Source organism: Gopherus evgoodei, chromosome 13 (assembly GCF_007399415.2).
Source record: "Gopherus evgoodei ecotype Sinaloan lineage chromosome 13, rGopEvg1_v1.p, whole genome shotgun sequence".
NCBI lineage: Eukaryota > Metazoa > Chordata > Testudines > Testudinidae > Gopherus > Gopherus evgoodei.
The window spans coordinates 19,414,413-19,437,188 of NC_044334.1; the positions used below are offsets into that span (position 1 = coordinate 19,414,413).

At 49.2% G+C, this 22,776-nt stretch overlaps 1 pseudogene and 1 gene segment (V, D, J or C); both read right to left on the reverse strand.

The window, feature by feature from the left end:
- Positions 1-12,198: 12,198 nt before the first annotated feature.
- On the reverse strand, positions 12,199-15,381 carry LOC115661068. The segment is given in 4 exon segments: positions 12,199-12,287; positions 13,815-14,144; positions 14,251-14,364; positions 15,351-15,381. Coding segments are annotated over 4 exon segments (564 nt in total).
- A 6,242-nt stretch (positions 15,382-21,623) lies between these two features.
- LOC115661069 lies at positions 21,624-22,154 on the reverse strand (annotated as a pseudogene).
- Between the last annotated feature and the right edge of the window lie 622 nt (positions 22,155-22,776).

A 22,776-nucleotide genomic window follows, 5' to 3' on the forward strand; every position in this document is an offset into this window, starting at 1 on the left:
TGCCTTTGCCTGAGATACCTCCCAGGGAGACGCTACAGGCTCAGCCCGGACACAGGGGCCGCATTCCCCAGGCTCTGTCAGTGGTCATGGAGAAGAGCTACTTAGGAAACTGCTGTAAGAGGGAGGCCCTTCTTCCCATTAACATTATTGGCTATTACGTGCATTGGGTAGCACCTGGAAGCCTCTGTCATGGACCAAGACCACATTGTGCCAGGTGCTGTACAAACCCAGAAAAACATGGTGGTCCCTGTTCCAGAGAGCTCACAGTCTGTGAAGAAGACGAGAGACACCAGGTGGAGAGACCGACAGACAGATGGACTGACGGGGGAGCACAAGGAAACAATGAGACAGCAATTCCTGTCTAACACATTCCATTCCCCAAGAGGGGGTCTTTGATCCCTCACAATAACTGACAGAGGAATTGTCTCCCAGCAACACAGGAATGGTTGAAAAGACTGGGGAAAAGTCTGCTGGGGAGGCAGCTGTGGCTGTATGGAATATGCAGAACACTTTGTGATGTTATTGATACCAATATTATAAAATTGCAGTGAATCTGACCAGATATGCCATGTAAGGTATCTGTGAAAATGTTATAATTTGCTGAGTATGATAATCTTGTTTTTATGTTTGTATCACCTTTGTACTGTGAGTTCTAGATACTCAGGGTATATCTCTATTTCCAAATGTACATTGTGTTGCTGTGTGATGCCCCCAGACAGATTGGCATCAGCACTGCCTACCTTGTTCGATGGCCCATTGAGCATAATCCGCTGTACCATGAACCCATTGAAGGGAGCCAGGGGATACACCTGATGAGTCAGCAATGCATGTAGGGGCATGCCATGCCATGTGCTGCAAAGCTTGTGTTTGGGGACACAGGAAGTACCAGCCACGTGGCAAAAGAATACAAAAGGCAGCTGCATCATCTCCATTTTCTCTTCATTCTTGTTTCTTACCTCTGGAGTAAATTTTCTATAAAATGAAGCTCTGAACAAAGGCCTGAATGACCCATTTAAGCTGTGGATGAGTTCCAGAGGGAATTTCAAGCCAGCAAACTCACCTATACTGCTAAGAACCTGATATATGGACTTTGATGTCTGTATGTATGTGATTGCTTTACCACTGAGCAACTCTCTTCTTGTTCTTTTTCCTTTCCAATAAACCTTTAGTTTAGACACCAAAGGACTGGCTGGCAGCGTTGTATTTTGGGTAAGATGCAAACTCACATTGACCTGGTAACGTGGTTGTTACCTTTTGGGGTCAGAAGCACATTTTGTATATGTGAGCAGAGCTTTTAAAATAACTTCTCACTGTACTGGACCTAGGCACTGATTGTGAGCCAGAGAACTGGAATGCAATAAAGGGGCTGTGTGGTTCTTTTTCAGCTCCTTGATAACCAATGTGGGGGATCAGGAACAGTTTGTGAGTGATTGTTGAGTCTAACTTCAGTGTTAACCACCAGTTTGGGGAGTATCCGCTCTCCCTTTTGCAGCGCATGGCATTGCCAGTGAGGGCTGCCCCAGACACACCGGGTCACAGGAGGGGGAGCATAAGGGGTTCGTGCTTGTACTTGTTCATAGCTGGATGTGATCTTGGGGGTCACATGGGCAGATCACTAGGATTGTCATTATTTGATGTTTCATTTTAGGGCTGGGGGTTTTGCAGGCACATGGACAGGGGGCAAGCACCAACTGATAACAGCGACAGGCATTGTGGTTGTGATTCTCAGCTGTGTAAATCGCCCTAGCCCCCCTGCAGTCAGTGAAGCTACACAGATTGACACCACCAGACAATTCATCCCATGTTTGGCGCCTTTCAAACTAATCTCCCACTCCGACTGTAGGCCATCAAAAGGAGGCTCCAGTTCTCCCAGGCTGTATTGCTGTGTCATGGGGAAGTTTGTAAGGAGAGAAACTGGCACCCAGTCTGTGCCCAGAACATTGGCTTTGCCCCTGTGACCCCCGGTGCAAAGAATAAGTGCTCCCAACAGGGTACAGGCTGAGGAGGGAGGTTTTTGTATCACTTCCCCATCTGACAGTGTCACTGTGATCAGCACTCTCTGTCCACACAGAACAGTAATAATCAGGATCATCCTCTGCCGGGGCCCCCGTGATGGTCAAGGACATGGTGTTACCCGATCTGGAGCCAGTGAAACACTCTGGGATCCCCGAGGGCCTGGTACTCATGCTGTGCATGATCAGCCGAGGAACATTCCCCAGTCTCTGTTGAACCCAGAGTGGGTAGTTGTCATAAACAGATAGCTAAGGGTTAATGTCTCTTTCACCTGAAGCACCTGACCAGAGGACCAATCAGGAAACAGGATTTTTTCAACTCTGGGTGGAGGGAAGTTTGTGTCTGAGTTCTTTGTCTTCTGCCTGTATGCTCTCTCGGATGAGAAGTGATTTCTGTTTCCTGCTTTCTAATCTTCTGTTTCCCAGTTGTAAGTACCAAAGATCAGATAGGGATTTATATGTTCTTTTGTATTTACATGTCTATAGTTGCTGGAGTGCTTTAAATTGTATTCTTTTTTGAATAAGGCTGTTTATTCATATTTCTTTTAAGAAATTGACCCTGTATTTGTCACCTTAATACAGAGAGACCATTTGTATGTATTTTTCTTTCTTTTTTATATAAAGCTTTCTTTTAAAACCTGTTGGAGTTTTTCTTTAGTGAGGAACTCCAGGGAATTGGGTCTACAGCTCACCAGGGAATTGGGGGGAGATCTGTGGGTGTTAGATTTACTAGCCTGACTTTGCATTCCCTCTGGGTGAAGAGGGAAGTTATTCTGTTTTCCAGGACTGGGAATGGGGAGAGTGGAGTCCCTCTGCTTAGATTCACAGAGGTTGCTTCTGTGTATCTCTCCAGGAGCACCTGGGGGGGGGGGAGGGAAAAGGTTTATTTCCCTTTGTTGTGAGACTCAAGGGATTTGGGTCTTGGGGTCCCCAGGGAAGATTTTTGGGGGGACCAGAGTGCCCCAAAACACTCTAATTTTTTGGGTGGTGGCAGCAGTACCAGGTCCAAGCTGGTAACTAAGCTTGGAGATTTTCATGCTAACCCCCGTATTTTGGACGCTAAGGTCCAAATCTGGGACTAGGTTATTGACATGGTGGGCGGAAAGAAGGTTACTGCGTGGAGAGACACGGGGGCACAAGTGTCAGCTATCCACCAATCCTTCGTTGACCCCAAATTCATCAACCTAAAGGCCAAATTTACAATTTACCCCTTCATGTCACAAGCTGTAGACTTGCCTACAGCTGAACTGCCTGTCCAGTACAAAGGCTGGTCAGGAATGTGGACTTTTGCAGTCTATGACAATTATCCTATCCCCATGCTGCTGGGGGAAGACTTGGCCAACCAGGTGAAGCGGGCCAAGCGAGTGGGAATGGTTACACGTAGCCAAACCAGGCAAGCTTCCAGACCCATTCCTGTTCCTGAGCCGTCCACAGACACCCCGTCTGTGTTACCAGAGACCCAGACAGAGGTAGTGGACCCGGATTCCATGCCAACCACTCAAACAGCCACAGCACCTCCAGTCCCAGGCCCGGAACTGGAACAGCAACCAGCACCAGCAAGTGCAACCACATCTTCAAACTCAACGCCAGAGGGTGCCAGCGAGCCAGAACTGGCAGAAGCAACAGACAGCCATACCCAAAAGTCTCAGCCAGAGCCTGAAAGAACCTCAGGTGCACCAGCGGAGAGCGGTTCACCAGCAACGGAAACAACCCCATCATCTACATCGCTTCCAGAGGGACCAAGCCCAAGTCCACAGTCTGAGGAAGAACTGGTGACCCCAGCCTCAAGGGAGCAGTTCCAGACTGAGCAGGAAGCAGATGACAGCCTTCAGAAAGCTTGGGCGGCGGCACGGAGCACCCCACCGCCTCTCAGCTCTTCTAATCGATCCCGGTTTGTTATAGACCAAGGACTTTTATACAAGGAGATTCTTTCTGGTGGACACCGGGAAGAATGGCAGCCGCAAAAACAGTTGGTGGTTCCAACTAAGTACCGGGGGAAGCTCTTAAGCTTAGCCCATGATCATCCCAGTGGCCATGCTGGGGTGAACAGAACCAAGAACCAGTTAGGGAAGTCCTTCCATTGGGAGGGGATGGGCAAGGACGTTGCCAAGTATGTTCGGTCTTGTGAGGTATGCCAAAGAGTGGGAAAACCCCAAGACCAGGTCAAGGCCCCTCTCCAGCCACTCCCCATAACTGAGGTCCCATTTCAGTGAGTAACTGTGGATATTCTGGGTCCTTTCCCAAAAAAGACACCCAGAGGAAGGCAGTACGTACTGACTTTCGTGGACTTTGCTACCCAATGGCCGGAAGCAGTAGCTCTAGGCAACACCAAGGCTAACACTGTGTGCCTGGCCCTAACAGACATTTTTGCCAGGGTCAGTTGGCCCTCCGACATCCTTACAGATTCAGGATCTAATTTCCTGGCAGGGACCATGCAAAAACTGTGGGAAACTCATGGGGTGAATCACTTGGTTGCCACCCCGTACCACCATCAAACCAATGGCCTGGTGAAAAGGTTTAATGGAACTTTGGGGGCCATGATACGTAAATTCATCAACGAATACTCCAATAATTGGGACCTAGTGTTGCAGCAGTTGCTGTTTGCCTACAGGGCTGTACCACATCCCAGTTTAGGGTTTTCACCGTTTGAACTTGTGTATGGTCACGAGGTTAAGGGACCATTACAGTTGGTGAAGCAGCAATGGGAGGGGTTTACGCCTTCTCCAGGAACTAACATTCTGGACTTTGTAAGCAACCTACAAAGCACCCTCCGACACTCCTTAGCCCTTGCAAAAGAGAACCTAAAGGATGCTCAGGAAGAGCAAAAGGCCTGGTATGACAGACATGCTAGAGAACGTTCCTTCAAGATAGGAGACCAGGTTATGGTCTTGAAGGCGCAACAGACCCATAAGATGGAAGCATCATGGGAAGGGCCATTCATGGTCCAAGAGCGCCTGGGAACTGTGAACTACCTCATAGCATTTCCCAATTCCTCACTAAAGCCTAGAGTGTACCATGTTAATTCTCTCAAGCCTTTCTATTCCAGAGACTTACAGGTTTGTCAGTTTACAGTCCAGGAAGATGATGCTGAGTGGCCTGACGGTGTCTACTACGACGGGAAAAAAGACGGTGGCGTGGAAGAGGTGAACCTCTCAACCACCCTGGAACGTCTGCAGCGGCGACAAATCGAGGAGCTGTGCACTAGCTTCACCCCATTGTTCTCAGCCACCCCAGGACGGACTGAACGGGCATACCACTCCATTGACACAGGTAATGCTCACCCAATCAGAACCCCACCCTACCGGGTGTCTCCTCATGCCCAAGCTGCTATAGAACGAGAGATCCAGAACATGCTACAGATGGGTATAATCCGCTCCTCTACCAGGGCATGGGCATCTCCAGTGGTTCTGGTACCCAAACCAGCTGGGGAAATATGCTTTTGCGTGGACTACCGTAAGCTAAATGCGGTAACTCGTCCAGACAACTATTCAATGCCACGCACCGATGAGCTATTGGAGAAGTTGGGACGTGCTCAATTCATCTCTACAATAGACTTAACCAAGGGGTACTGGCAAGTACCACTAGATGAACCTGCCAAGGAAAGGTCAGCATTCGTCACCCATGCGGGGGTGTATGAATTCAATGTCCTTCCTTTCGGCCTTCGAAATGCACCCGCCACCTTCCAGAGGCTGGTAGATGGTCTACTAGCAGGACTGGGAGAATATGCAGTTGCCTACCTTGATGATGTGGCCATTTTTTCAGACTCCTGGCCCGAACACCTACTACACCTGGAAAAGGTCTTTGAGTGCATCAGGCAGGCCGGACTAACTGTTAAGGCCAAAAAGTGTCAAATAGGCCAAAACAGAGTGACTAACCTGGGGCACCAGGTGCGTCGAGGAACCATAAACCCCCTACAGACCAAGGTGGATGCTATCCAAAAGTGGCCTGTCCCAAGGTCAAAGAAACAGGTCCAATCCTTCTTAGGCTTGGCTGGGTACTACAGGCGATTTGTACCACACTACAGCCAAGTCGCTGCCCCACTGACCGACCTGACCAAAAAGACCCAGCCAAATGCAGTTAAGTGGAATAATGAGTGTCAAAAGGCCTTTACCCAACTTAAGGCAATGCTCATGTCTGACCCTGTGCTCAGGGCCCCGGATTTTGACAAGCCATTCCTAGTAACCACGGATGCATCTGAGCGTGGTATAGGAGCAGTTCTCATGCAGGAAGCAACGGATCACAACTTCCATCCTGTCGTGTTTCTCAGCAAGAAACTGTCTGAGAGGGAAAGTCACTGGTCAGTCAGTGAAAAGGAATGCTATGCCATTGTGTACGCCCTGGAAAAGCTACGCCCATATGTTTGGGGACGGCGGTTCCAACTACAAACTGACCATGCTGCACTAAAGTGGCTTCATACTGCCAAGGGGAACAACAAGAAACTTCTTCGCTGGAGTTTAGCTCTCCAAGATTTTGATTTTGAAATTCAGCACATCTCAGGAGCTTCTAAAAAAGTAACTGATGCACTCTCCCTTGAGAGTTTCCCAGAATCTAGTAGCTGAAAAGTGTTCTTAAAATGTAGAAGTCTGTTAGTTATATACTTAGTGGTATGTGTAAAGGTGCATGTGTTGTAGTAATCTGTTTATTTTAAAGTTCTAGAAGGAAATCGCCACCAGTGAGCTTCCCCACTGTCTGCAATTTGGGGGGCGTGTCATAAACAGATAGCTAAGGCTTAATGTCTCTTTCACCTGAAGCACCTGACCAGAGGACCAATCAGGAAACAGGATTTTTTCAACTCTGGGTGGAGGGAAGTTTGTGTCTGTGTTCTTTGTCTTCTGCCTGTATGCTCTCTCGGATGAGAAGTGATTTCTGTTTCCTGCTTTCTAATCTTCTGTTTCCCAGTTGTAAGTACCAAAGGTCAGATAGGGATTTATATGTTCTTTTGTATTTACATGTCTGTAGTTGCTGGAGTGCTTTAAATTGTATTCTTTTTTGAATAAGGCTGTTTATTCATATTTCTTTTAAGGAATTGACCCTGTATTTGTCACCTTAATACAGAGAGACCATTTGTATGTATTTTTCTTTCTTTTTTATATAAAGCTTTCTTTTAAAACCTGTTGGAGTTTTTCTTTAGTGTGGAACTCCAGGGAATTGGGTCTACAGCTCACCAGGGAATTGGGGGGAGATCTGTGGGTGTTAGATTTACTAGCCTTTGCATTCCCTCTGGGTGAAGAGGGAAGTAATTCTGTTTTCCAGGACTGGGAAAGGGGAGGGTGGAGTCCCTCTGCTTAGATTCACAGAGGTTGCTTCTGTGTATCTCTCCAGGAGCACCTGGGGGGGGGAGGGAAAAGGTTTATTTCCCTTTGTTGTGAGACTCAAGGGATTTGGGTCTTGGGGTCCCCAGGGAAGGTTTTTGGGGGGACCAGAGTGCCCCAAAACATTCTAATTTTTTGGGTGGTGGCAGCAGTACCAGGTCCAAGCTGGTAACTAAGCTTGGAGATTTTCATGCTAACCTCCATATTTTGGACACTAAGGTCCAAATCTGGGACTAGGTTATTGACAGTAGTTATTATCAGTGAGGGCCCCACTGCTCAGGCTGCAAGAGAGGGTCACGGTCCCTCCAGGAGACACTAACTCAGACACCTTCAGTGACTGGAGTTGCTGGGAACTGAAACCTGAAACATGAGAAAGAAATCCATCAGAAATTCGCCTATCATGGAGCACATCACAGATATTTAGCATTACAGCTAATCAATTTTTAGTTTGTTTCATCCAGCAGATAACTTCCCACAGCTTACCAATGCAGTAAGTGAGCAGTGCGAGGAGCAGAGGGGCCCAGGCCATGGTGTGAGATCCAGATGAACTCAGCTTCCTGAGACAAACGGGTGCCTGGCTGGGAACCTCTGATTCGCTCTTAAACTGCCAGAGCTGGAGAATGGCCCCTTCATGCAAATCTGCTGCTCACTCAATGGCTCCTGTCTCTTCAGTTCTGTCAAAAAGGGGCCAGAAACAACCCAAGGGAGGTTGTTTCAATGGGCTGAGAGCACAGAGCAGGCAGAGTCCCGCTCTGCGCCTCACTGATAACTCTGTGCTCTCTGGTCACTGCAGATGCCGTAGGATGGAGCATGGGAATGGTCTGTACCAGCTTCTCCCATTCCAACCCTGACCTGAGGCATCTGTCATTCTAGCCACAGGCCTGTGCCCAGTTTCAGCAGCCACCTGAATATCTGGAACACCTCTGTTCTTCCTATCGTGAGCCTCTCACTTCAAGATCTCCAGTCATTTGTACTGGGTGTAACTAGGGACACCAGCGGAACCACCAGTCTCATTTTCACTGGGGACCTGGGTCCAGATTTCAACTCTTCTCCCCAGAGATGAAAGACAGATTATGATGATGTGTAAAACAATTGCACCCAGAGGCCCTACTCACTCACCCTCAGGCTTTTGGCTCCCTAATCGTCACCTATCTTGGGTGCAGACCCACCTCTCTCTCCCTCCTGACCAGAGTGGAAACGTGTCTACCAGCAAGGGCTTCCCCTTGCCAGAAGCCGGGGCTACCTCACAATGTACCCTTGATTTGGGATTGTAACACCCGTGGCTGGGGAGAGACAGTTCATTTCGCTGCAGGGCCTCAGGGAGCACAAAGGCACAGTGAGACCAGCGCAGAGCAGTTTCACTTGAGCTGCTGTGGGAGGTTTTGGTCTCAGTTCCCCATGGCTCTGTAGCACTGTGGAATTGTAGCTGCCATCATATGAAGCACAATAATAATCAGCCTCATCGTCGGCTTGGAGCCCAGAGATGGTTAGAGTGGCAGCATTGGCGGAGGTATCTGTAGAGCCAGAGAATCGGTCGGAGATTCCAGAGGGTCTCTTGTTCCAGTCATATATAATTAGCTTTGGGGCACTGCCAGGCTTCTGTTGGTACCAGGATACATAGTAGCCACTGATGCTGCCGCTGCTCCTGGCACAGGAGATCGTAACCGTTTGCCCAGGAGACGCTGATACTGAGGGCGGCTGAGTCAGCACAAACTGGGCCAAGGACCCTGAAACAAAATCAGTAGCAAAGAGAACATTGTTAGAGGAGCCGGTTCCCCCATTTATTGGAATAAGCGAAAGAGGTGAGCTAAAAGGGATGACAACTCTTATTAGCAAAACCCTCCACCTACCAGAGCAGTAAGTGAGCAGCGTGAGGAGCAGAGGGGCCCAGGCCATGGTGGGAATCCAGACGAACTCAGCTTCCTGAGGCAAACGGGTCTCTGGCTGGGACCCCCTGATTCGCATTTAAACCCCCAGAGCTGGAGAACGGCCCCTTTATGCAAATCTGCTCCCTGCTCACTGGCTGCTGATGTCTGCACCTCCCTGCCCCGAGTCAGATAAAGGAGGGATCATCCTTGTAAGTGATTAAACTCAGTGAAGCGGAAACAGTTTATTGACTTCCCTGCTCTCTGTGCTTAATTCGTAATGACCGAGATGCCAAGGCTCAAGCAATGAGATGCTGGGGCTCAAGCAATTTTTTTACATTCATACCTGATGCAGCAAGCCCAGAGTGGCTGTGGCCGGAGCTATGAACTGCCACTCCTAGAAGCGCTGGGGCTCAGCCCTGGCAAGCCCTGGCACAAATTAAGCACAGCCTGCTCTTCCTTTTCAGAGAGCTTTCCTGTTCCCTGTCCCACCACTGACCACTGCAAAATGAAGCCTGATACACCCAGGTTTTAGTTCAGGTCCATCTCTCCATCATGTCTTGAATTCCTCTGTGTCGATTAAGTTTTTAATCTTGGTTTTCTGCTACTTTCTGGAGAATTAGATGGATGCAAACTGAAGTTTATTCTTTATTTATTCCAGGAAAATCCTCCAGAAAACCTCTTCTAGAAGTCATGAAATAAGGTCTCACTAGTATCCTCCCAGTCCTTTCTGTAGGTGGAAAAATCCTGAAGTCCTAGACATACCTGAACTCCTTCTAGCTTCAGTGGCCACTGTGCATAATGAGAGATGAAGGGACCCCTTTAATCTATTAAGTCTTTGTCATCAAATGAACCCAGACTGGCCCTTGTTCACGTGTCGTGCTGCTGGACAGAGCAGGATTTAAGCAATTTCCATCCCACAACCAAGCTTCCCTGAGCAGTGAAGAGAAAACCAGCAACCTGGGACTTTCCCATCTCCAGGACCAGAAGCATTGACTGTGAGGCTCTATCCTCTATGAGCAGATGGACATTCACTGGAACAACAAAGCCCTGGGGATGAAAACAGCAGAGAGCAGCAGGGGTCTGCTCTTTCCATTGATGCACCTAGTGCGGGACCTCAGTCCCCAGGAAGGTCATCTGCACAGCTGGGCAGCAGCAATCCCAGCCCGCCTTGAGTTACTAAATAAAGCAGATAATGCTCTCAGCCTGCGTCTCTGCAACTGTAAACTGCTCTTTTTCCTCATTTGAAATACACTAGATGAGACCTAGATGGGCGGCCTGGACAGTGAGGGTAGACATCATGTCTACGTTGGATGGCACTGGACTCGTACCATGCTTTGTGTGTAGCCCAGTGGTCAAGCCACATCAGCCCGGTGCTCACAAGGAGATGCAGGGTCCTCCAACATTTCATATAACTTCCATTTGCATTTGAGACTGATGTGGCTATAAAAGCATGGTACAAAAAGTACCTAGTTTGGGGTGAATAATCAGTTACAGGGAAATCTCCCTGCAGGGTTCGCAGGTTGTGCTAGACGTTATCTGTCCCAAGGAGCCTTAGTACAGCTGGCAAAACTGCGGGACAATGATGACACCTACTGGTCATTGGTATATTCACCAGTGGCTTCAGCCTGTGGGTCATTTTCTTATCAAAAGAGATTTTTCTGCAGCTACCTCCCCTTCTGATGCCCAGGCCCAATCGCACCCCTTCCAGGGGTCACTGCTAGGATAGTGTTAGCGATACAAACCAGAAAGAAATTCACTTCAGTGTGATGGGTGGAACTGCCTGGTTGTGGTCCTACCCCACTTTCTCTCTGTGCTGTTCATTTCCTTCCCTGGGAGAAGGCTTTATGTTTCTTAGCACCAAGTCTCCTCTGGTTTCCTGCAGCCTCCAATGATTTAATCTCCCCACATGTCTTTGCAGTGTCATTCTGCCCTCCCAGATGTTGGCCACCCCTCCAGGGTTGGGGTCATATCAGTTGCATATGTGATAACAATTCATTCCAGTTATTCTCTCTCTCAGAAAATGTGTCATGGTTTCCTAGCACCTGTCTGATTAAGTATCGTTCGTACTCAGGCATCCTGTGACCTGGAATTTCTATAGTCATGTTTAAGGCTTAAACACTATTATTGGCTATAATGCCCCTTGGTACAATCCCCTATGACATCCCATCCCAGGTGGAGCCGGCCCAACCCTTCCTCCCCAGGGTGTGTCTGGCTTGGGAATCATGCAGCAGGGGTTTCAAGAACGAGCAGCTCACCCATGAAAACACATCCCAACTCTCTTCCCATCTAAGTGCACCTGCACAGGAGCCAGACCCAATATAGATACGGAGCTCATCTGGAGTGCTGGCTTGGGGGTCAGCTACCACCTAGTGTCATCCCACCATGCTAAGGGCAGCACGGCCAGCCCAGGTGAGGAGTGGACAGGGCCACAACCCCTGTGGATCGCCAGCATTGGGCAGCAGCGATGGGGAGAGCACAGGCTGCTCCTTTCACCAGCCCCTGCCTCCCCAGTGCCCTGAGAGGCCTTTGCCTATGTCCACCCCATGCCGGTACAATGCCTCAATGCATCCCCACAGAGCAGCTACCTCCCTGGCTGTCCCCCCCAACAAGACATACACAAGCTACCTCACAATGTACCCTTGATTTGGGATTGTAACACCTGTGGCTGGGGAGAGACAGTTCATTTAGCTGCAGGGCCTCAAGCAGCACAAAGACGCAGTGAGACCAACGCAGAGGAGTTTCATTTGAGCTGCTGTGGGAGGTTTTGGTCTCAGTTCCCCTTGTGCTTGCAGCACTGTGGAATTGCCACTGCCAGCATATGAAGCACAATAATAATCAGCCTCATCGTCAGCTTGGAGCCCAGAGATGGTTAGAGTGGCAGCATTGGCAGAGCTGTCAATGGCACCAGAGAATCGACTTGGAATCCCTGAGGGCCGCTTGCTATCCTCATATATAATCAGTACTGGAGCACGGCCAGGGCTCTGTTGGTACCAGGAATTCCAGCTATCACTGATGCTGCCGCTGCTCCTGGCACAGGAGATCGTAACCGTTTGCCCAGGAGACGCTGATACTGAGGGTGGCTGAGTCAGCACAAACTGGGCATCAGAACCTGGAACAGAATCAATCACAAGGAGAATACAGAGTGAGAGGAGCTGAAGCGCTGCCCCCAGAGTAAGAGGAAATTAAATATGCGGAAAATTATGAGTAATTTTGAAAGACTCCTCAATACCAGTGCAGTAAATGAGCAGCACGAGGAGCAGAGGGGCCCAGGCCATGGTGGGGAATCCAGATGCACTCGGGTTCCTGAGGCAAACAGGTCTGTGGCTGGGACCCTCCGATTCTCTCTTAAACCCCCAGAGCTGGAGACCGGCCCCTTCATGCAAATCAGCTCCCTGCTCACTGGCTGCTGCTGCTGCCGTGACCTCTGCGCTCCCACTCTGAGATGGGAGAAGGGCCATAAAGGACAAGTGTTTAGTAACTGATACCCAACACTGGTGAGTGTAGACCACGGGCTGCTCATTCACAGTACAGAGAAGAACCCTGCACAGGTGGGAGAAGTGATTTTCTGCATTGCACGGAGTCCACTTGTAGCCCTGGATTACTTGTAGGGTCCAGAGATTCAAGCAGCAGCTGCAGCCGTTCCCAGCGGGCTGTGTGGGGAAGGAATGGGTCAGTGCTGGGAAGCTCTGTGACTAATGGGAAATGGAGCTCTGACACGGCCACAGGCTGTTTGCTGATGGGAGTGTGGAAGGGAAATGTGTTTTCCACTTCACAGCCTGCAGCTGGAATATTGTCATAAGGGATCAGGGTGGGACTCAGTCAAAGTTACATGGACTTTGCAGACTGTACAGACACCAGCCAGTGCATTGCCCTTTCCCAAAGCCAATGGGCCAAATTCTGATCTCATTTACACCACCAGTGTGGATACAGAGTAAACTTCATTGCCCTTAATGGAATTACTTTGCATTTACACCAGTTCAATTGAAATCAGACTCTGGCCTGTTATCTCCCAAGGTTAAAAAACATGGAGCTAGCTAGCTTAGTGCATTGCTGTATGTGGAGAGGTAAGATCTCAGGAAGGAACAAAAGTATCTTCCCTCAGAAAATAATAGATGCAGCAAGATGGCCTTGGATTAAAGTAATATGACTCCAGAACCTGCATTTTACCTGTTACAATGACATATTTCAATCATCTGTGTGTGTTGAAGGGAGTCTAGCTCATACCCCCCTATGCAGCCCTTCTGGATTTGGCCCCCAGTGTATCGTGATTCAGTGTCAGGGATTGTGTGCGAAGACCATCAAAGAGTGCAGTTGAGGAGACACATGCCCAGTGTTTTAAAACACAGGCCCCGTTCGGCTAGACACAGAGATTTGCGTGAGCTGGTCTGCAGACTGCAGAGAGCAATTAGAGAACAGGGCAGCGCTGTTCCCTGTGCAAAGGGAGGCAGAAGGAGGCAAGAAAGGGCCACACCCTGGGAGAGAAGGGCTGGAATTCTAATTGGAAATTAATCAGCAGTTGGACTCTTTGTTGGCAGAAGCCAGACTGCAGCCTGCACCGTTCCCAGCAGAGCCAGTGCAGAGAGAGGGCGAGAAAAGGGGAAGTTTTTATCTCAGTTGCCCACCTCGCTGTATCACTGTGTATAGTTCACCACTGCTACCCGTGTACACAGCACAGTAATAGTCAGCGTCGTCCTCTACCTGGACACCGGTGATGGCCAGGGCAGCGTCGTTACTGGAAATGGACCCAGAGAACCGGGCTGGGATCCCTGAGGGTCTCTTATTAGTTTCATATATGAGCATCCGAGGAGCAGAGCCTGGTTTCTGCTGGTACCAGGAGGGATAGTTGCTGGTGGTGATGGCTCCAGTGCTCAGGCTGCAGGACAGAGTGATGGCCCCTCCTGGGGCAATGAACACTGAGGGCTCCTGAGCCACCACAGCCTGTGAACTGACCCCTGAAATCAACATTACAAACACATTATAATTAATTCAGTTTCTTTATTCCTTGAAAAGTCACCTCCTCCATAACAATCCCACTGCACATAAACCTGCCCAGCTGACCTGAGCAGTAAGTGAGCAGTGTGAGGAGCAGAGGGGCCCAGGCTATGGTGGGAATCCAGACGAGCTCAGCTTCCTGAGGCAAACGGGTCTGTGGCTGGGACACTCTGATTCTCTCTTAAACCCCCAGTGCTGGAGAACGACCCCTTCATGCAAATCTGCCCCCTGCTCACTGGGTACAGAGCATGATCAAGAGAAGATAATTTTTTTAAAAGGAAGATGAGGCTTAAGAAAGATCAGAAGAAGAAGGCAGCATGAAGAGAGCAAATCTCAGACAGAGCAAGAAACAGCTAAATTACTAATATTTTTTTCAGCCAGGAAGAACTAATTGATGATGACACAGCTCCTAGATTCATTTCTGCAAGTCCAGAGGCAATGAGGATTTGAACCCAGACCCCCAGTACGCGCACGAGCAGAATAAGGCACTGAGCAGTGCTATGATGATTGCTGGCTACCGTTCTGTGGAGGGCAATTCAGGGGTATTAACCACGGTTGTTTTCCCACAAATACAAGAAGCCTCTATCATTCTTTAAAATTGTGTATGTGGATAATTAGTGATTCATTAATTAGCTGAGCTTCACTGATGTTTGGTATCCATTTCAGGCAGTAAAGGACTTTCTGCTTTCAAGTTAATCAAAGATAAAATCCAATGAATTATCACAATTCAATGATGGCTGGACGTGATTGAACTTTCCCGGTGAAGCAGTGAGTTCACGTTTGTTTAATCAGACACATGCCCCAGTTCTGCTGTTGCTGACGATTCCTTCCTGCGGTTTGGCTTTCAGGGGGTCTGCGTGTGCTCCTCTCCCCGCCTCAGAGGGGCAGAACACACAGAGCCCTGGGCACCCATATTTGACACTGCAATGGGCAGGGGATGGGTTGCAGAGCAGGAGTAAATATAGGTGACAGAAAAGCCCTTGGGGTTGTAGATCGTCCATCACTCAGCATCCAGTACAGAAGGCTCCTGCCTGAGAGCGTCTCCTCTCTGGCCCCTGCAGCCCAATCGCTCCCTCACTCCCGTTATGGGAAACGCCTGGTCCCTGGGCACAGCCTGAGCAAACAGCCCATGTGCCGGACAGGCAGGGAACCCAGCCCACCCCCACCTGCCAAAGAAGAGTAGCAAAATTGATCCATCGCCCCTTGTGTGGCTGCTACACCTCCCCTGCCGGGAGTCTGGTTCTACATGGTCACAGATCCCCTGGCTTTAGCTGAAACTCCCCTGCACGCTGGGCTGGAGGAGCTCTGCAAGGTACACGGGGCTGTGGGAAATGAATCTGGGCAGGCTTCCTGCATCCTCCCATCGCCGTGCAGCATGACCTTTCTGGCTCTGCTGCCTCACACGTTTGTGCACCCTCTGCAAGTGTGGGGAAAAGGACAAATTAGTCCCTCAAAGAGTAAAAGCCACGTTCCAAGTGACTCTGGGCCAGCCAGGGTCACAAAGCCAGCCCCTAGCAGAGAGAGCTCAGAGGGGATCCTGGGGATCAGTCACTGGGGGCCAGAGAGAAATGGGGCTCTCTGAACAGTCTAACAGTCCTTGACTGGCAAACAGGGAGCGCAGCATTGGCCAGGCTCACAGTCCGCCCGCAGCAACACACACACATGCTCCAGTCCCACTGGGATAAGCACAGGATAAAAGCTTAGACAGACAGACCAGTGACGCAGCAATAGCCTTAAAATATATTTACAGAAGGGATCTGAGCCTGTTCTGTGAGACCCCTACAGAGCCGGAGGAGCTGCTCCAGAGAACAAGACAGCAGAGTCTGTCTCCCTGGCAGAGCTTTGCAGATCTGGATGCTCTCCCCATCATGTTCCTTTGCACCTTCCTGGCTCCGTGTCATGTAACTGGGCCTGCTCTCACTCTGGGCTACCCTGAAAGCTCCCAGGTCACAGCTGCAGGGCTCTCCTCACCTACAGGGCACCATCTACACCAGGTACCATGAGTTTCATCCCTTACCCTGCCTGGCCTTGGGACTAAAGGAAGAAATCCATGGTACACCCACATCTAGTATAGTGCCTGTAGATCTGGGCGTCCCACCTCAGAAAAGATATATTGGAATTGGGAAAAGTACAGAAAAAAAGGCAACAAAAATGATGAGGGGTATGGAATAGCTTCTGTATGGAGAGAGATTAATAAGACTGGGTCTTTTGAGCTTCGAAAAGAGACAACTTAGGGGGAATATAATAGAGGTCTATAAAATCAGGAATGGTGTGGAGAAAATAAATAAGGAAATGTTATTTACCCCTTCTCACAACACAAGAACTAGGTGTCACCCAATGATATTAGTAGGCAGCAGGTTTAAAACAAACAAAGGACCTATTTCTTCACACAACACAGAGTCAACCTGTGGAACTCATTGCCAGAGGATGTTGTGAAGGGCAAAGGTATTACTGAGTTCAAAAAAGAACTAGATACGTTCATGGAGGATATGTCCACCAATGGCTATTAGCAACGATGGGCAGGGATGCAAAACCATGCTCTGAAGTATCCCTAGCTGCCGTTTGCCAGAAGCTGGGAATGGGCGACGGGCTGGATCACTTGATGATTTCCTGTTCGGTTCATTCCCTCTAAAGCACCTGGCATTGGCCACTGTCGGAACACAGGATAGTGGGCTAGATGGAGCATTGGTCTGACCCCGTATGGCCATTCTTATGCTCTAAAGGACCCCAGGGGGACCAGGACTCTGCCAGCCAATGCCCACCCCGAGAGCTGTTGTCTAGGGGAACAGGCAAGCGGAGGAGGAGGGAAAGGAGGAGGAGAGAGAGTGAAGAAGCTGAAGCTGCCCCCAGAAATGGAGTTTCAACTAATTGCTCCTGATCCTTATTCTTCTCTTTCCTTTTCCCTTTTCTCTCCCTCCGTCTGCTTGTTCTAATTGTGCCAATCAATTGAGATGAGGCTGGGTCACTCTAACTCCACTGTAACATTATCACACATTTGGGCTTTCACCCTCCCTCCCCCAGCCAAGGAACTGAGGCTTAGCAGGACCGTCAGCCAGCCGTGTCCAGAGTCAACCCAAAGCCACTGCAGGCTCCACCCTGCTATCTGGTGAGAGGGAGCCGACCCTGGCAAACTAAGCACCAGAGCGACCAGACACCAGGGGATTTCTGCAGCTTCAGTGACCTCTTCTGGCCAAGCGACAGATCTGTGACCGGGCAAATACTTTGCCTTTGCCTGAGATACCTCCAAGGGGAACGCTACAGGCTCAGCCCGGAGCACAGGGGCCACGTTCCCCAGGCTCTGTCAGTGGTCATGGAGAAGAGCTACTTAGGAAACTGCTGTAAGAGGGAGGCCCTTCTTCCCATTAACATTATTGGCTATTACGTGCATTGGGTAGCACCTGGAAGCCTCTGTCATGGACCAGGACCACATTGTGCCAGGTGCTGTACAAACCCAGAAAAACATGGTGGTCCCTGTCCCAGAGAGCTCACAGTCTGTGAAGAAGACGAGAGACACCAGGTGGAGAGACTGACAGACAGATGGACTGACGGGGGAGCACAAGGAAACAATGAGACAGCAATTCCTGTCTAACACATTCCATTCCCCAAGAGGGGGTCTTTGATCCCTCACAATAACTAACAGAGGAATTGTCTCCCAGCAACACAGGAATGGTTGAAAAGACTGGGGAAAAGTCTGCTGGGGAGGCAGCTGTGGCTGTATGGAATATGCAGAACACTTTGTGATGTTATTGATACCAATATTATAAAATTGCAGTGAATCTGACCAGATATGCCATGTAAGGTATCTGCAAAAATGTTATAATTTGCTGAGTATGATAATCTTGTTTTTATGTTTGTATCACCTTTGTACTGTGAGTTCTAGATACTCAGGGTATATCTCTATTTCCAAATGTACATTGTGTTGCTGTATGATGCCCCCAGACAGATTGGCATCAGCACTGCCTACCCTGTTCAATGGCCCATTGAGCATAATCCGCTGTACCATGAACCCATTGAAGGGAGCCAGGGGATACACCTGATGAGTCAGCAATGCATGTGGGGGCATGCCATGCCATGTGCTGCAAAGCTTGTGTTTGGGGACACAGGAAGTACCAGCCACGTGGCAAAATACAAAAGGCAGCTGCATCATCTCCATTTTCTCTTTATTCTTGTTTCTTACCTCTGGAGTATATTTTCTATAAAATGAAGCTCTGAACAAAGGCCTGAATGACCCATTTAAGCTGCGGATGAGTTCCAGAGGGAATTTCAAGCCAGCAAACTCACCTATACTGCTAAGAACCTGATATATGGACTTTGATGTCTGTATGTATGTGATTGCTTTACCATTGAGCAACTCTCTTCTTGTTCTTTTTCCTTTCCAATAAACCTTTAGTTTAGACACCAAAGGACTGGCTGGCAGCGTTGTATTTTGGGTAAGATCCAAACTCACATTGATCTGGTAACGTGGCTGACCCTTTGGGGTCAGAAGCACATTTTGTATATGTGAGCAGAGCTTTTAAAATAACTTCTCACTGTACTGGACCTAGGCACAGATTGTGAGCCAGAGAACTGGAATGCAATAAAGGGGCTGTGTGGTTCTTTTTCAGCTCCTTGATAACCAAGGTGGGGGATCAGGAACAGTTTGTGAGTGATTGTTGAGTCTAACTTCAGTGTTAATCACCAGTTTAGGGAGTATCTGCTCTCCCTTTTGCAGCACATGGCATTGCCAGTGAGGGCTGCCCCAGGCACACCGGGTCACAGGAGGGGGAGCATAAGGGGTTCGTGGTTGTACTTGTTCATGGCTGGATGTGATCTTGGGGGTCACATGGGCAGATCACTAGGATTGTCATTATTTGATGTTTCATTTTAGGGCTGGGGGTTTTGCAGGCACATGGACAGGGGGCAAGCACCAACTGATAACAGCGACAGGCATTGTGGTTGTGATTCTCAGCTGTGTAAATCGCCCTCGCCTCCCTGCAGTCAGTGAAGCTACACAGATTGACACCACCAGACAATTCATCCCATGTTTGGCGCCTTTCAAACTAATCTCCCACTCCGACTGTAGGCCCTCAAAAGGAGGCTCCAGTTCTCCCAGGCTGTATTGCTGTGTCATGGGGAAGTTTGTAAGGAGAGAAACTGGCACCCAGTCTGTGCCCAGAACATTGGCTTTGCCCCTGTGACCCCCGGTGCAAAGAATAAGTGCTCCCAACAGGGTACAGGCTGGGGAGGGAGGTTTTTGTATCACTTCCCCATATGACAGTGTCACTGTGATCAGCAGTCCCTGTCCACACAGAACAGTAATAATCAGCATCATCCTCTGCCAGGGCCCCCGTGATGGTCAAGGACATGGTGTTACCCGATCTGGAGCCAGTGAAACGCTCTGGGATCCCCGAGGGCCTGGTACTCGTGCTGTGCATGATCAGCCGAGGAACATTCCCCAGTCTCTGTTGAACCCAGCGTGGTTGTCATAAACAGATAGCTAAGGGTTAATGTCTCTTTCACCTGAAGCACCTGACCAGAGGACCAATCAGGAAACAGGATTTTTTCAACTCTGGGTGGAGGGAAGTTTGTGTCTGAGTTCTTTGTCTTCTGCCTGTATGCTCTTCGGATGAGAAGTGATTTCTGTTTCCTGCTTTCTAATCTTCTGTTTCCCAGTTGTAAGTACCAAAGGTCAGATAGGGATTTATATGTTCTTTGTATTTACATGTCTGTAGTTGCTGGAGTGCTTTAAATTGTATTCTTTTTTGAATAAGGCTGTTTATTCATATTTCTTTTAAGGAATTGACCCTGTATTTGTCACCTTAATACAGAGAGACCATTTGTATGTATTTTTCTTTCTTTTTATATAAAGCTTTCTTTTAAAACCTGTTGGAGTTTTTCTTTAGTGAGGAACTCCAGGGAATTGGGTCTACAGCTCACCAGGGAATTGGGGGAGATCTGTGGGTGTTAGATTTACTAGCCTGACTTTGCATTCCCTCTGGGTGAAGAGGGAAGTATTCTGTTTTCCAGGACTGGGAACGGGGAGGTGGAGTCCCTCTGCTTAGATTCACAGAGGTTGCTTCTGTATCTCTCCAGGAACACCTGGGTGGGGGGGAAGGGAAAAGGTTTATTTCCCTTTGTTGTGAGACTCAAGGGTTTTGGGTCTTGGGGTCCCCAGGGAAGGTTTTTGGGGGACCAGAGTGCCCCAAAACACTCTAATTTTTGGGTGGTGGCAGCAGTACCAGGTCCAAGCTGGTAACTAAGCTTGGAGATTTTCATGCTAACCCCCATTTTGGACGCTAAGGTCCAAATCTGGGACTAGGTTATTGACAGTAGTTATTATCAGTGAGGGCCCCACTGCTCAGGCTGCAAGAGAGGGTCACGGTCCCTCCAGGAGACACTAACTCAGACACCTTCAGTGACTGGAGTTGCTGGGAACTGAAACCTGAAACATGAGAAAGAAATCCATCAGAAATTCCCCTAGCATGGAGCACATGACAGATATTTAGCATTACAGCTAATCAATTTTTAGTTTGTTTCATCCAGCAGATAGCTTCCCACAGCTTACCAACGCAGTAAGTGAGCAGTGCGAGGAGCAGAGGGGCCCAGGCCATGGTGGGAGATCCAGATGAACTCAGCTTCCTGAGACAAAGGTGCCTGGCTGGGAACCTCTGATTCTCTCTTAAACTGCCAGAGCTGGAGAATGGCCCCTTCATGCAAATCTGCTGCTCACTCAATGGCTCCTGTCTCTTCAGTTCTGTCAAAAAGGGGCCAGAAACAACCCAAGGGACGTTGTTTCAATGGGCTGAGAGCACAGAGCAGGCAGAGTCCCGCTCTGCGCCTCATTGATAACTCTGTGCTCTCTGGTCACTGCAGATGCCGTAGGATGGAGCATGGGAATGGTCTGTACCAGCTTCTCCCATTCCAACCCTGACCTGAGGCATCTGTCATTCTAGCCACAGGCCTGTGCCCAGTTTCAGCAACCACCTGAATATCTGGAACACCTCTGTTCTTCCTATCGTGAGCTCTCACATCAAGATCTCCAGTCATTTGTACTGGATGTAACTGGGGACACCAGCGGAACCACCAGTCTCATTTTCACTGGGGACCTGGGTCCAGATTTCAACTCTTCTCCCCAGAGATGAAAGACAGATTATGATGTGTAAAACAATTGCACCCAGAGGCCCTACTCACCCACCCTCAGGCTTTTGGCTCCCTAATCGTCACCTATCTTGGGTACAGACCCACCTCTCTCTCCCTCCTGACCAGAGTGGAAACGTGTCTACCAGCAAGGGCTTCCCTTGCCAGAAGCCGGGGCTACCTCACAATGTACCCTTGATTTGGGATTGTAACACCCGTGGCGGAGAGACAGTTCATTTCGCTGCAGGGCCTCAGGGAGCACAAAGACACAGTGAGACCAGCGCAGAGCAGTTTCACTTGAGCTGCTGTGGGAGGTTTTGGTCTCAGTTCCCCATGGCTCTGTAGCACTGTGGAATTGTAGCTGCATCATATGAAGCACAATAATAATCAGCCTCATCGTCGGCTTGGAGCCCAGAGATGGTTAGAGTGGCAGCATTGGCGGAGGTCTGTAGAGCCAGAGAATCGGTCGGAGATTCCAGAGGGTCTCTTGTTCCACTCATATAATTAGCTTTGGGGCACTGCCAGGCTTCTGTTGGTACCAGGATACATAGTAGCCACTGATGCTGCCGCTGCTCCTGGCACAGGAGATCGTAACCGTTTGCCCAGGAGACGCTGATACTGAGGGCGGCTGAGTCAGCACAAACTGGGCCAAGGACCCTGAAACAAAATCAGTAGCAAAGAGAACATTGTTAGATCAGCCGGTTCCCCCATTTATTGGAATAAGCGAAAGAGGTGAGCTAAAAGGGATGACAAGTCTTATTAGCAAAACCCTCCACCTACCCGAGCAGTAAGTGAGCAGCGTGAGGAGCAGAGGGGCCCAGGCCATGGTGGGAATCCAGACGAGCTCAGCTTTTTGAGGCAAACGGGTCTGTGGCTGGAACCCCCTGATTCGCTTTTAAACCCCCAGAGCTGGAGAATGGCCCCTTTATGCAAATCTGCTCCCTGGTCACTGACTGCTGATGTCTGCACCTCCCTGCCCCGAGTCAGATAAAGGAGGGATCATCCTTGTAAGTGATTAAACTCAGTGAAGCGGAAACAGTTTATTGACTTCCCTGCTCTCAGTGCTTAATTCGTAATGACCGAGATGCCAAGGCTCAAGCAATGAGATGCTGGGGCTCAAGCAATTTTTTACATTCATACCTGATGCAGCAAGCCCAGAGTGGCCGTGGCGGAGCTATGAACTGCCGCTCCTAGAAGTGCTGGGGCTCAGCCCTGGCAAGCCCTGGCACAAATTAAGCACTGCCTGCTCTTACTTTTCAGAGAGCTTTCCTGTTCCCTGTCCCACCACTGACCACTGCAAAATGAAGCCTGATACACCCAGGTTTTAGTTCAGGTCCATCTTCCATCATGTCTGAAATCCTCTGTGTCAATTAAGTTTTTAATCTTGGTTTTCTGCTACTTTCTGGAGAATTAGATGGACGCAAACTGAAGTTTATTCTCTATTTATTCCAGGAAAATCCTCCAGAAAACCTCTTC